The sequence below is a fragment of the Leptodactylus fuscus genome, chromosome 11 (assembly GCF_031893055.1).
Source record: "Leptodactylus fuscus isolate aLepFus1 chromosome 11, aLepFus1.hap2, whole genome shotgun sequence".
Taxonomy (NCBI): domain Eukaryota; kingdom Metazoa; phylum Chordata; class Amphibia; order Anura; family Leptodactylidae; genus Leptodactylus; species Leptodactylus fuscus.
This window is the reverse complement of record NC_134275.1, coordinates 9016130-9030369: the sequence shown is the minus strand read 5'-3', so window position 1 is coordinate 9030369 and position 14240 is coordinate 9016130. Positions and strand designations below refer to the sequence as shown.

General features: G+C 45.3%; 1 protein-coding gene across 1 annotated transcript; it reads left to right on the top strand.

Annotated features, from left to right (window-relative positions):
* The first annotated feature begins 472 nt into the window (after positions 1-472).
* LOC142185128 (kelch-like protein 9) lies at positions 473-3571 on the top strand. Its single transcript, XM_075260383.1, has 4 exons — positions 473-1727; positions 2154-2406; positions 2768-2928; positions 3063-3571. Exons 1-4 carry the CDS (start codon positions 654-656, stop codon positions 3441-3443), a joined length of 1869 nt encoding a protein of 622 aa, XP_075116484.1. The 5' UTR covers positions 473-653; the 3' UTR covers positions 3444-3571.
* Positions 3572-14240: the final 10669 nt, after the last annotated feature.

Sequence of the window (14240 nt, the reverse complement as noted above, 5' to 3'; positions counted from 1 at the left end):
AGTATACAGTGAGCTCCCCCTAGTGTTGGTTTATTATATCACGTAGCACTGTGTCTATTGGCCGCAGTTAACATATATTAGGAATCTAAATGGCTCAGAATTCTCCAGATCTTGGCGTCATCCTCTCCTGTGATTCAAAGAATTGCTATTGACTTGTTACTGTGCTTTTATCTGAATCTGGGAAAGCTGGGTGATACACATCACACCACTGTTATCCAGCTTTCTTCTCTCATCTTTGAGCTCAGCAGTCTTCACTGCATCTCAAGTGTTCATGAATCAGGCAGCTCAGGATGAACAGAGTGATTTGCAGTCTCTGGGGCCTCCTGGAACGTCTTGTCCTGAAAAGGCCATGTGAGAAGGAAGTATTAGCGCGCACATTAGATAGATTGCACCTGTATTCTTGCTGTTGACCTTTTACATTCCTCCAGTCTCTTGTTTCCAAGGTGTACAAGCCCAGACCTGCCCTAAATCTACCTGACCTGGCCCAGCCAATCGGGCGTGAAGTGCAGCGCCCCCGGGGTCACTAGAGGTATTGTTGTAAGGGCCAGATATGGGACATTGCCAAGCGCTGGAGATGGGAGTGTTGTAGCTGAGGACGCTCGGTAAACAGCGTGAAAGCCTCTGGCGAGTTGTCCTCGGAGGAGAGCGATGTAATGGGCTCATACATTATACCTATAGGAACCAGCAACATGCAGAACGGATCCGTCAACAGCACCTTCACCTCCGACAACTACCCTGAGAAACTGCTGGAGAGGATCCGTCAATTCCGATCCCAGCGGGACCTGTGCGATGTGACCCTGGAAGCTGATGGTGTCCTCTTCCCTGCTCATAAGTTACTATTGGCCTCGGCCAGCTCTTACTGTAAGCTGCTGTTTACTGATCCCAAAGTTGGTGACTCTGTAAGACTAAAAGATGTCAGCGCCAAAGGTCTGCAGAATCTCCTGGACTTCATCTACTCCAACAAGCTGCACCTGTCTTGGGACAACGTAGAAGACACCTTGAAGGCGGCCGAGGTCCTTCTTGTGCGGGAAGCCATGAAGCTCTGCTTCCAGTTTTTAGAGAGTGGTCTGAACCGGGAGACGAGTATGGACGTCCTGAAGATCGCCAGGCGGCACGGCCCGGAGGGGCTGAAGGACAAGGCCGACAGCTACCTCGGCCACCGATTTCAACATGTCCTAGGACATTCGGGAGACCTCAATCTGCTAGACAAAGAGACACTGTGTGCAATTCTGGACAGAGAAGATGTCCCGGGCGGCAGCGAGCTGGATCTGTTCCGGTTGGCGGTGTCCTGGCTACAGCACGACGGTGCGAGGATGAAGGAGGCGGCAGATGTTCTCCGCAGGATCCGCTTCCCACTGATTTCTCTAGAAGATCTCCAGGAATACGTGAAGGAGACGCCCATCATGAAGACGGACTCGAGCTGTTTCCGATACCTGCAGGAGGCTCTGAAGTACCACTCGCAGGTGTACGCTCAGCCCACCCTGCACTGTGACGGCGCCACCATGAGGGCTACATCTGACAAGCTCCTGGTTCTGGGCGGGAGGACGAATGATAACCAGGTCCTGGGCAGTATCTGGGTGCAAAATGAGGATGGCAGCTCGTGGTGGGAGCTGGGCGAGATGTGCTGCCCCGTCTACAATCACTGCGTGGCTGTCATCAATGACTTCCTGTACGTCATCGGGGGGCAGAACAAGTGTGACCCATCAGGGAAACATCCGTCTAATGAGGTAAGATTTTTATTAGGCTTTATGGGGGAGCACTGACATTGGGCAGACCAGAACCCTCCAGCCATACCTGCTGCTCAAGGGCTTACCTGGCACCGTGCGTGTCCTCAGGAGAGGGGGTACGAGTCTGATCAATGGCTCTGCAGGGTCTGGACGTCTCCTTGTAGTGACAGCAAGCAGAGATCTGTCAACTCAAAGTTTGTTAGAAAGATTCATTCAATAAAACTGAGCGCTGGCCCTTTAATTATCATTGTCGGTAAGTTGGCGCCATCTTCAGGCATAGAGTAGTCACTGCAGGTTTACTTGCTGTGTGGGCGGGGCTATGACAACTTCTCCCAGGCTTTGAGGGACTTCTTGGCATTAACCCTTCATTCCCCCACATGTCCTAGGGATATACATGTTACTGATCATATCATTTAACCCCTGCAGGTATTCCGGTTTGACCCGCGCTCCGGCTCATGGCTACAAGTGGCCGGCATGTTAGAGAGGAGGACGCGCTTCCACACCGAAGTGATTGGCGAATGTATAATCGCTGTGGGCGGAGGATCCCTCCTAGGTCATCTCACCCCGAGCACGGAGGAGTATCACCCTGCCCAAAATAAATGGGAATATACTGCCCCCTTCCCTATCCCGGTGGCCGATCACGCCGGCACCAGCCACAGAGGCATCGTCTATATCTCCGGTAAATACGACACAAAGTATAAACTTTTATATAACTGTCTGAGGGGTAAAGCAGCACAGAGTATTTCAGTCTGTGGCCTCCCATTTACCTCTATCCCCCTCCTCACATTGTGACACTGCCCGTCACCCGCAGCCCCGTCCTCACTAACCTCATATACTACAGGTCACCGACTCCTGAAATACTCTGTGCTGCTTCCAACTTTCCTTCTCTGTCCGTAACCGCCCACTGGTCTCTGTTGTCCACCGCACAATGTCCATGCCAGTCCTGACCTCACTAACACTGTGTCCTATATATCACTCTTCTCACTCTGCTCCTGAAATCCTCTGTGCTGCTGTAATTTCACCTACGTCATTGCTTACAGGGGGTTATTCCACTAGTAAGACCCTTAATGAAGTCTACAGTTACCTGCCAAGGCTGAAGCGCTGGGTGGTGAATCGCGCCATGACGTTCGCCCGCTGTGATCACGGAATGGCCGCCATTGGCGACACAATCTTCTGCGTTGGCGGGCGCACACTTAATGCGGTGAGAAAAATTAAGTTTTTCACATTTGTTTTTGACACTTCCCAAAAATTCACCATCATCTGGGCTGAGGGGACGGCACCGCCCCCTAGTGGTGACGAATGGCGCTGCAACGGTGATGAATTCTGTGTTTTCAGGCTAAGGAATGGATCCATGTCAATGAGACGGAAGTTTACTGTCCAGCCACCGACCAGTGGAGCGCCCTCAAGCTGTCGCCCTTCGACTGCTGCCAATTCAGCGTCTCCACCCTCAAGTCCAAGCTGTTCATCACCGGCGGAGGCTCCTTAAGACGCATGAATAAAGAAGATGGCGTCTTCATGTACGACCCCGAGTCCAAAGCCTGGAAGAAGATGGGGTCCCTGCCACGGCCACTGGTGGACCACGCGTCCTGCACCATCAGGTTATCTCATGGGATGATGGAGGAGAAACAAAAGGAAGACGAAAGTCCGACCGTCCCGAACAAGAAACGCTCAACGCTGAACCTGTTCATCACCGGCAAACACCAGAGGGAGCTGTGAGCGAGACGTCAAGTCCGGAGCTCCCACCCCGGGGCAAGCCAGAGACTGACCCCCATCATATACAAGAGGGTATGTTAGGACACCAACCACAAATGGACAAGGAACCAAAAAGCTTCCTAGTGCCCAACCAGAGACACTGTCAAATACAGGGGGCCTTGACCTGTTTGATTGACGTGAGTTGTTGGAGTTCCCCTTTAAGACAAGGTTAAGGGTGCATGCACACTACGTAACGCCGGGCGTGTATGAGAGCCGTACACGCCGGCGTTACAGCAGGGCTGCCGAACACTTCCCATTCACTTCAATGGGAGCGCTCGTAACAGCGGCGTTTACGAGCGCTCCCATTGAAGTGAATGGGAAGTGTTCGGCAGCCCTGCTGTAACGCCGGCGTGTACGGCTCTCATACACGCCCGGCGTTACGTAGTGTGCATGCACCCTAAAGGAGTATTCACACCTAAGGGGTTCTCCTGATCAGTGGACCCCCATCAATGGCATTAGTGACCCCCAGCTCTCGTGGAACTACAACTCCCAGCATGCTCCATTCACTTCTATGGAGGTTCCAAGAACAGGCAGTGCATGCTGGGAATTGTAGTTTCATAACAGCTGGCGTGCAGAAGGTCGCCGACCCCTGCCCTGTCCTATGGATAGGGGATAACTTGTTATGACGGAAATACCCCTTTAAGAGAAGGCGGAGCTGAGTGATTCTGATATCTTATATATATATGTATGTGTCTTATATAATAAACCTGATCATCTTATATCAAACGATTACCCTTAAAGGAGCGCTGCGGCCCCTCTGATGGCGATTATGGGGTTCCATGGGCTTGTGCGCCCAGACCCATCCAATCCAGTCATGCCCCATCCCAGACTGAGAAAGCTGGGTAAGAACTAACATGGCTGCCAGTACAGCTCACACTGGTTCCTTCATCACTGGACAGATTTGTCATTTAGAACTATAGGAAAGCTGGGTCACAAGCAATCTGGCCACTGTTACTACTCCTACAGCATAGTCACCCAGCTTTCCTAGGATCCTGTAAGGAGTATGTACTTCTTGAATAATTTAATATTACTTTCCCTGTTCCATAATGAAGGGTTTTCCGTCCAAGCATGGCTGACACATGGCCGCAGGTATCGCTCCCACAGGACAGTCACCCAGCTTTACTACAGCTCGAATGACAGATCTGCTATCCCTGCCCAGTACTGCGGAATTTGGACATAAGTAGCTCTGTCTAATGTCCGCCATGTTCCCGAATCATCTTCATACACAGTGTTGGAGAGGTGACGAGTTGTCAGGTTGGTGTCACTTTAACAGGTAAGTACTAAGAGCGGTGTCTGACCCAGAGGCAGGCGGTAAAGTGGTGAGTAATGTGCGGGCGCCAGGAGGAGACCCCACAGAGAAAGGACAGGGACTGCTGCTGTATCTAAGCCTGGTCATGTGATACTGCCTGCTGAGCTATGTATCTAATCCTATCCTGTGTGATACTGTATACTGAGCTGTGTATCTAATCCTATCCTGTGTGATACCGTATACTGAGCTGTGTATCTAATCCTGTGTGATACTGCATACTGAGCTGTGTATCTAATCCTATCCTGTGTGATACAGTCTGCTGAGCTGTGTATCTAATCCTATCCTGTGTAATACTGTATACTGAGCTGTGTATCTAATCCTATCCTGTGTAATACTGTATACTGAGCTGTGTATCTAATCCTATCCTGTGTAATACTGACTGCTGAGCTGTGTATCTAATCCTCTCATGTGTGATACTGTCTGCTGAGCTGTGTATCTAATCCTATCCTGTGTGATACTGACTGCTGAGCTCTGTATCTAATCCTATCCTGTGTGATACTGTATACTGAGCTGTGTATCTAATCCTCTCATGTGTGATACTGTCTGCTGAGCTGTGTATCTAATCCTATCCTGTGTGATACTGTATACTGAGCTGTGTACCTAATCCTATCCTGTGTGATACTGACTGCTGAGCTGTGTATCTAATCCTATCCTGTGTAATACTGTATACTGAGCTGTGTATCTAATCCTATCCTGTGTGATACTGTATACTGAGCTGTGTATCTAATCCTATTTTGTGTGATACTGACTGCGGAGCTGTGTATCTAATCCTATCCTGTGTGATACTGTATACTGAGCTGTGTATCTAATCCTATCCTGTGTTATACTGTATACTGAGCTGTGTATCTAATCCTATCCTGTGTGATACTGTGTACTGAGCTGTGTATCTAATCCTATCCTGTGTGATACTGTATACTGAGCTGTGTATCTAATCCTCTCCTGTGTGATACAGTCTGCTGAGCTGTGTATCTAATCCTATCCTGTGTGATACTGTATACTGAGCTGTGTATCTAATCCTATCCTGTGTGATACTGTATACTGAGCTGTGTATCTAATCCTATCCTGTGTGATACTGTATACTGAGCTGTGTATCTAATCCTCTCCTGTGTGATACTATCTGCTGAGCTGTGTATCTAATCCTATCCTGTGTGATACAGTCTGCTGAGCTGTGTATCTAATCCTCTCATGTGTGATACAGAAGTAATTCTCCTTGAGTTACAGTTCAGTATTAGGCATTTATTTGGATACGTTGCGGCTCGGATACATTGTATCGTATCTTTATGGGTCTTGGTTGTCACAGTGGGCTTCTCTGCTGCTCATTGTAATCTTGGGCATCAGGATGCGCCTCAGAAGACCTTTCCTATGGAATAGCCTTGCCCTCTGACCAGGAGCGGTGGAGTTGGCGGTGGGAAGCCTGATACTTGTAGTTCGGTTGTCCACTGTGTCCACTTGTTCTATACTTTTCCATCTGTAGCGGTCTATTAACTCTATTATGTCCATTTCTATCGATATGTGGGATTTCCTCACTTGTCTTGGTCTGGACTTGTCAATGTAGACACAGAAAAGTGTAAAGAGTGCGGTGACCGAAATCCTCATACCTCAGCAATCAGGACGGGACCAGAGGGGACCTGATATCACAGATTCTGGTTCATTATGGCTACCACTAGAGGGAGCTTACTGCATCCTACATGTAATAAATCTGTATGTAGTGTGCTCCCCCTAGTGGTGACTGTATAATCTGTATGTAGTGTATATTCTTGTACATAGGAGCAGTATTATAGTAGTTATATTCTTGTACATAGGAGGTAGTATTATAGTAGTTATATTCTTGTACATAGGAGGTAGTATTATAGTAGTTATATTCTTGTACATAGGAGTAGTATTATAGTAGTTATATTCTTGTACATAGGAGTAGTATTATAGTAGTTATATTCTTGTACATAGGAGTAGTATTATAGTAGTTATATTCTTGTACATAGGAGTAGTATTATAGTAGTTATATTCTTGTACATAGGAGTAGTATTATAGTAGTTATATTCTTGTACATAGGAGTAGTATTATAGTAGTTATATTCTTGTACATAGGAGTAGTATTATAGTAGTTATATTCTAGTACATAGGAAGTAGTATTATAGTAGTTATATTCTTGTACATAGGAGTAGTATTATAGTAGTTATATTCTAGTACATAGGAAGTAGTATTATAGTAGTTATATTCTTGTACATATGAGGTAGTATTATAGTAGTTATATTCTTGTACATAGGAGTAGTATTATAGTAGTTATATTCTTGTACATAGGAGTAGTATTATAGTAGTTATATTCTTGTACATAGGAGTAGTATTATAGTAGTTATATTCTTGTACATATGAGGTAGTATTATAGTAGTTATATTCTTGTACATAGGAGTAGTATTATAGTAGTTATATTCTTGTACATAGGAGCAGTATTATAGTAGTTATATTCTTGTACATAGGAGCAGTATTATAGTAGTTATATTCTTGTACATAGGAGCAGTATTATAGTAGTTATATTCTTGTACATAGGAGCAGTATTATAGTAGTTATATTCTTGTACATAGGAGCAGTATTATAGTAGTTATATTCTTGTACATAGGAGCAGTATTATAGTAGTTATATTCTTGTACATAGGAGCAGTATTATAGTAGTTATATTCTTGTACATAGGAGCAGTATTATAGTAGTTATATTCTTGTACATAGGAGCAGTATTATAGTAGTTATATTCTTGTACATAGGAGCAGTATTATAGTAGTTATATTCTTGTACATAGGAGCAGTATTATAGTAGTTATATTCTTGTACATAGGAGCAGTATTATAGTAGTTATATTCTAGTACATAGGAGGTAGTATTATAGTAGTTATATTCTTGTACATAGGAGGTAGTATTATAGTAGTTATATTCTTGTACATAGGAGCAGTATTATAGTAGTTATATTCTTGTACATAGGAGCAGTATTATAGTAGTTATATTCTTGTACATAGGAGCAGTATTATAGTAGTTATATTCTTGTACATAGGAGGTAGTATTATAGTAGTTATATTCTTGTACATAGGAGTAGTATTATAGTAGTTATATTCTTGTACATAGGAGTAGTATTATAGTAGTTATATTCTAGTACATAGGAAGTAGTATTATAGTAGTTATATTCTTGTACATAGGAGTAGTATTATAGTAGTTATATTCTAGTACATAGGAAGTAGTATTATAGTAGTTATATTCTTGTACATATGAGGTAGTATTATAGTAGTTATATTCTTGTACATAGGAGTAGTATTATAGTAGTTATATTCTTGTACATAGGAGTAGTATTATAGTAGTTATATTCTAGTACATAGGAAGTAGTATTATAGTAGTTATATTCTTGTACATAGGAGCAGTATTATAGTAGTTATATTCTTGTACATAGGAGCAGTATTATAGTAGTTATATTCTTGTACATAGGAGCAGTATTATAGTAGTTATATTCTTGTACATAGGAGCAGTATTATAGTAGTTATATTCTTGTACATAGGAGCAGTATTATAGTAGTTATATTCTTGTACATAGGAGCAGTATTATAGTAGTTATATTCTTGTACATAGGAGCAGTATTATAGTAGTTATATTCTAGTACATAGGAGGTAGTATTATAGTAGTTATATTCTTGTACATAGGAGGTAGTATTATAGTAGTTATATTCTTGTACATAGGAGCAGTATTATAGTAGTTATATTCTTGTACATAGGAGGTAGTATTATAGTAGTTATATTCTTGTACATAGGAGCAGTATTATAGTAGTTATATTCTTGTACATAGGAGCAGTATTATAGTAGTTATATTCTTGTACATAGGAGCAGTATTATAGTAGTTATATTCTAGTACATAGGAGGTAGTATTATAGTAGTTATATTCTTGTACATAGGAGGTAGTATTATAGTAGTTATATTCTAGTACATAGGAGGTAGTATTATAGTAGTTATATTCTTGTACATAGGAGGTAGTATTATAGTAGTTATATTCTTGTACATAGGAGGTAGTATTATAGTAGTTATATTCTTGTACATAGGAGTAGTATTATAGTAGTTATATTCTTGTACATAGGGGTAGTATTATAGTAGTTATATTCTTGTACATAGGAGTAGTATTATAGTAGTTATATTCTTGTATATAGGGGTAGTATTATAGTAGTTATATTCTTGTATACAGGGGTAGTACATATGTTGGATACAGGCTGTATTCTCTGAGCTTCCTCCATTATGTTCTGCTCCTTCTTCTCTGTACTTTCTCGCCCCGCCATCTTCCTCTGGCCTCATTTACTATTAATGAGATGCGTTGTTGTGATGAATCTCAATTTACTGCAAATCCAATAAACAGCGCAGCAATAAAGATGGATGACTGAGGACATATATTATGCCGGGATCTATTCTGCCATCCATTACTTGTTATTGTAGCGCTGGTTCCGGAGCTCCCCCTTACACTACATCACATTAATGGCTGGAGCTTGTCCATAAACACATTTTACTGCAACCTTTCAAGGAGACGACAAAATATGAACTGGCTGCGGGCGATAAACTATCAGGAAATAGGGGTGGGGGGTGTAAATATGTAAAGACACAGCACATTATATATAGTCGGTGCTCTTAGATTATTCTTATGTGGTGATCTTAAAGGGGGACTCCGGTTAGTCTTGATCTTTAGGTCATCGTTTCTGATTTCCTTTTGCTAAATCCCTTCTTGACCTTCCAGATTTGGTTGATGGTGTGATTTGGGATTTCTGACTCTCCCCTGCCCTCTGTAGTACCACTGCTCACCACCAGGGGTGCAATGACCCCAGTCAGGGTCACACACATGTATATGTAAGGACACAACGGTCACATAATGTTCATCCTCGTGAGCAGTTATACCACTGATGACATCATCGTCTTTGTCACCTATAGCCGCTCCCTATGGCGGTGACATAAGCTGCAGACTATTATTTCCGGATATTTTTCCACTTGGGAATCTCTGCCAGTAACTTCTCTGTCAGCACATTGTGTACCGCCAGACGGTGGCCTCTGGCCTGCTGATGTATACAATACCGCACTATACTGTCTGTGCTGGGGAGTTACAGAGACTCACAAACAAGAAAATCAGGTCCCAAAACTGGAAATTGTAGCCAAAACTGTAATGAATTACAATCCATTGTTTGACAAAGCGACTGCTAAGGGGGGGAAATCCTGCAAATAGGAAGAAGCAAAAAGAAATGTCATCTAGGTGCAAAATGTCCTGCCATGTATACAGCTCCCATGCAGACTAATGTCTCTCACGTGTAGCCTGCTCCTCCCATCTTGTGTATACAGCTCCCATGCAGACTAATGTCTCTCTCAAATTGAGAGGAGTAATATAAGACAACATAGATTTGTAGTCTGTTACCATTGAGACACATAGGCCTGGACAGGAGCTGTATACACTTGTAGGATCAGTTTAATAAAGACCAAGTTGATGATGTTCCACCATTTTCTTCTGGGCTCCCAGGTGGCATCCATTGCTCCTTCGGGCTCCTTCTTGGTGACATTGCCCCCCATCCCGAGGGGACAGCAAAGACATCATAAGGTCGGTGCCGCCCACATGACCGCTGAGGTCCAATCACAAGCCTCAACCGTCCTCCAGGGTGCAAGACATCACCTAGGAAGAGACCCCAGAGTATAGGATTTGTGGGTGCTGACCCCCTAATGTTTCAGTTTCAGGTCGAACCAGAACCTTTTGGAAAATTTAGGCCTACTCTGTTTCTTTCCAAACTGGTCCTCTCATCTCTCCTGCTCACCGCTGAGGGTTTGTTACAATGTATCAGGGTAAACAATCCTCTGCGATCTACAGACGGCTCCGACCACCCTGATACATTGTAACAAACTCATCAGCTCTGAGAGCAGAAGTAGACGACAAAGACCTCCCGACAGTCCTGTAACAGAGAACCCAAAATGGGAAATCTGAGAGGTTATGGGCAGACGGGGGCAGTTCTGGGAGTGCAGATATTGGGGGGGGTGTAGGTTCATATACTGACTGCGGATGTACGTATTCTCACAGCAGGTTTATGCTATCACCTACTTGTGATGACAGGTCCGATACTTCTATACCAACCCGAAGCCTGCGAATGGCCGGGGTGTTCAGGTAATGGCCACCTACAGTCCGCGACACATTCCTATGGTCGGTGATATTGCCGGAGCTACAACGTATTCTTACAAGCTGCTGAACGGTTACATGTATCAGCGCCCCCTTTAGGTCAGATTTAAGGGTACTTGCCCCCATGCTCATAAGTGAATACAAGTTGTAGAATTTTTCTCTCCATGTACAGTAATAGTCACTGCCACCCCATTATCTTATGTCAGACATTGGACAAGTGGTGGCGCTGTTGCATTAGTGTCTATGGAAAGTGATTCTGGTCAATGATGGGATTGCAAGTGAGTATAAACAGAATTTTATTTTTGGCCTTTGGACAGAGAAGCTTTAGGAATCTCCCGAACCCCCAAACAAAAAAACACCTCGGCCCTCTATATACTAAGGGGTAAGGTGGAGGGGAGCGGATTATATTAGACAATGTTGTAGCTTTATTCTTCCTTCCTTTGCCCTGAGGTCTCCTGAATGTATATATTGGGTCTCCATAAAGGCTCTAGGTGGAAGCTGAGAGTAGTCAGTAATGAGAGGTTGTCAGACCTGGCTCTGCCGCACAGACCGGTCTTGCTGTGCCGTGTACAATGACTTTCAGGACTTGTCCTATGTTGTGGTGATGATGAGATGGTTGGTGTTAATGCGATAAGTACTACAGGTCCCAGCATGTCCGTACAGTCCGCAGCTGTTAGAGCCGGCCAGGACTTGCATCAGAAACAGCAGCAGAATGTTCAGGCCCTTCATCCTGAGACGTAAAAACACCTTCTAGTCCCAGGAACGGCAAGAACCGAGCAAATCTGTCCACCAGCTCAGTGATCAGTATGGTGGCTCAGTGAGTAATATAGTGGCTCAGTGATCAGTATGGTGGCTCAGTGATCAGTATGGTGGATCAGTGATCAGTATGGTGGCTCAGTGAGTAATGTGGTGGCTCAGTGATCAGTATGGTGGCTCAGTGAGTAATGTGGTGGCTCAGTGATCAGTATGGTGGATCAGTGAGTAATATAGTGGCTCAGTGATCAGTATGGTGGATCAGTGAGTAATATAGTGGCTCAGTGATCAGTATGGTAGATCAGTGAGTAATATAGTGGCTCAGTGATCAGTATGGTGGATCAGTGAGTAATATGGTGGCTCAGTGATCAGTATGGTGGCTCAGTGAGTAATGTGGTGGCTCAGTGAGTAATGTGGTGGCTCTTTGGTAAGCATGGTGGTTTAATAATCATGTAGTGGCTCAGTGGTTAGTACTGTGACTGGGTGTGCATGTGTTCTCAGAGTCTCTGGACCATGCCTGGTACTTCTTGCCCTACAGCTCCGGCTCCGTCTCCATACATACCAGATATCAGCCGGGCTCTGATGGACTCTGCAGGTTCCACTAACTGATACTACAGGGGTATGGACAGCTTAAAGGGGTTCTCTAGACTCTCAGTATTAATGGACCCCACCAATCTGATAGCAACAGTCTATCTCCCAGCACCCCCCTGGATCAGCTGTGACTGCCTCCTAGTGGCGGTGCAGGGTATTACAGCTGAAATGAGTTAGAGCTGCATTATCCATCCCCAGTGAGGAGTCTGACACTGTACCCTGTACACTGTAACCACAGCCCACCCCGGCACAGTCATGGGTAACATGTTGTCCATCTAGATGGCGGTGATAGATTCTGCTCGGATGCATGGCGCTTATGTGACATCGGCTGTAAAATCTGTCAGCTTTTAGAATCTGAGGCAAAAGTTTATTCTGTCCTTTGTTCGCTCTGCTCAGATATTCCTCTCTATTGTCTGAACAAGTCAACAAAACAAGGAGTGAGCGGGGCCGGCGGAGGCGAGGAACGCCGCACATAGTCATGTGTCATAGTGGGAGTGGGATCAGCACCCTGTCAGCTCTGCTGTGTCGTGTAGTAGACATGTCTGCCATACTAAATACTGGAGATTAGTGTTACCCCTCTGTTACTCCTCCTGGAAAGACATGAAAATATTGACAACTAGGCAGTAGGATGTGTCCAGCATCAGACTGACAACTGACTGACAAGGGGAATAGTAACGTCTGGTTGTCAACTTATTCACATGTCCAGAAGGGATAATACAAACCTACCATTCAGGGCTCAGGGAAAGCTGAGTGACAGGAAGGATGAATGGTCTGTGGGTGGTTTATTTTTCTCTGGCTGATACTTGGGGCACAGGATAATGACAGGCTGATACTCGGGGTACAGGATAATGACAGGCTGACACTCGGGGTGCAGGATAATGACAGGCTGACACTCGGGGTACAGGACAATGACAGGCTGACACTCGGGGTACGGGATAATGACAGGCTGACACTCGGGGTACGGGATAATGACAGGCTGACACTCGGGGTGCAGGATAATGACAGGCTGACACTCGGGGTGCAGGATAATGACAGGCTGACACTCGGGGTGCAGGATAATGACAGGCTGACACTCGGGGTGCAGGATAATGACAGGCTGACACTCGGGGTGCAGGATAATGACAGGCTGACACTCGGGGTACAGGATAATGACAGGCTGACACTCGGGGTGCAGGATAATGACAGGCTGACACTCGGGGTGCAGGATAATGACAGGCTGACACTCGGGGTGCAGGATAATGACAGGCTGACACTCGGGGTACAGGATAATGACAGGCTGATACTCGGGGTACAGGATAATGACAGGCTGATACTTGGGGTACAGGATAATGACAGGCTGACACTCGGGTACAGGACAATGACAGGCTGATACTCGGGGTACAGGATAATGACAGGCTGGTACTCGGGGTGCGGGATAACGACAGGCTGACACTGGGGGTACGGGATAATGACAGGCTGAAACTCGGGGTACAGGATAATGACAGGCTGATACTCGGGGTACAGGATAATGACAGGCTGATACTCGGGGTACGGGATAATGACAGGCTGACACTCGGGGTGCAGGATAATGACAGGCTGACACTCGGGGTACGGGATAATGACAGGCTGACACTCGGGGTACGGGATAATGACAGGCTGACACTCGGGGTACGGGATAATGACAGGCTGACACTCGGGGTACGGGATAATGACAGGCTGACACTCGGGGTACGGGATAATGACAGGCGGACACTGGGGGTACGGGATAATGACAGGCTGACACTCGGGGTACGGGATAATGACAGGCTGACACTCGGGGTGCGGGATAATGACAGGCTGACACTCGGGGTGCAGGATAATGACAGGCTGACACTCGGGGTACAGGATAATGACAGGCTGATACTGGGGGTACGGGATAATGACAGGCTGACACTCGGGGTACAGGATAATGACAGGCTGATACTGGGGGTACA

Coding starts and splice junctions, on each gene's coding strand:
- LOC142185128 (XM_075260383.1), top strand. CDS start 654: ATGGGCTCATACATTATACCTATAGGAACCAGCAACATGCAGAACGGA. Junction 1,728..2,153: donor GGAAACATCCGTCTAATGAG/GTAAGATTTTTA, acceptor TAACCCCTGCAG/GTATTCCGGTTTGACCCGCG. Junction 2,407..2,767: donor AGGCATCGTCTATATCTCCG/GTAAATACGACA, acceptor CATTGCTTACAG/GGGGTTATTCCACTAGTAAG.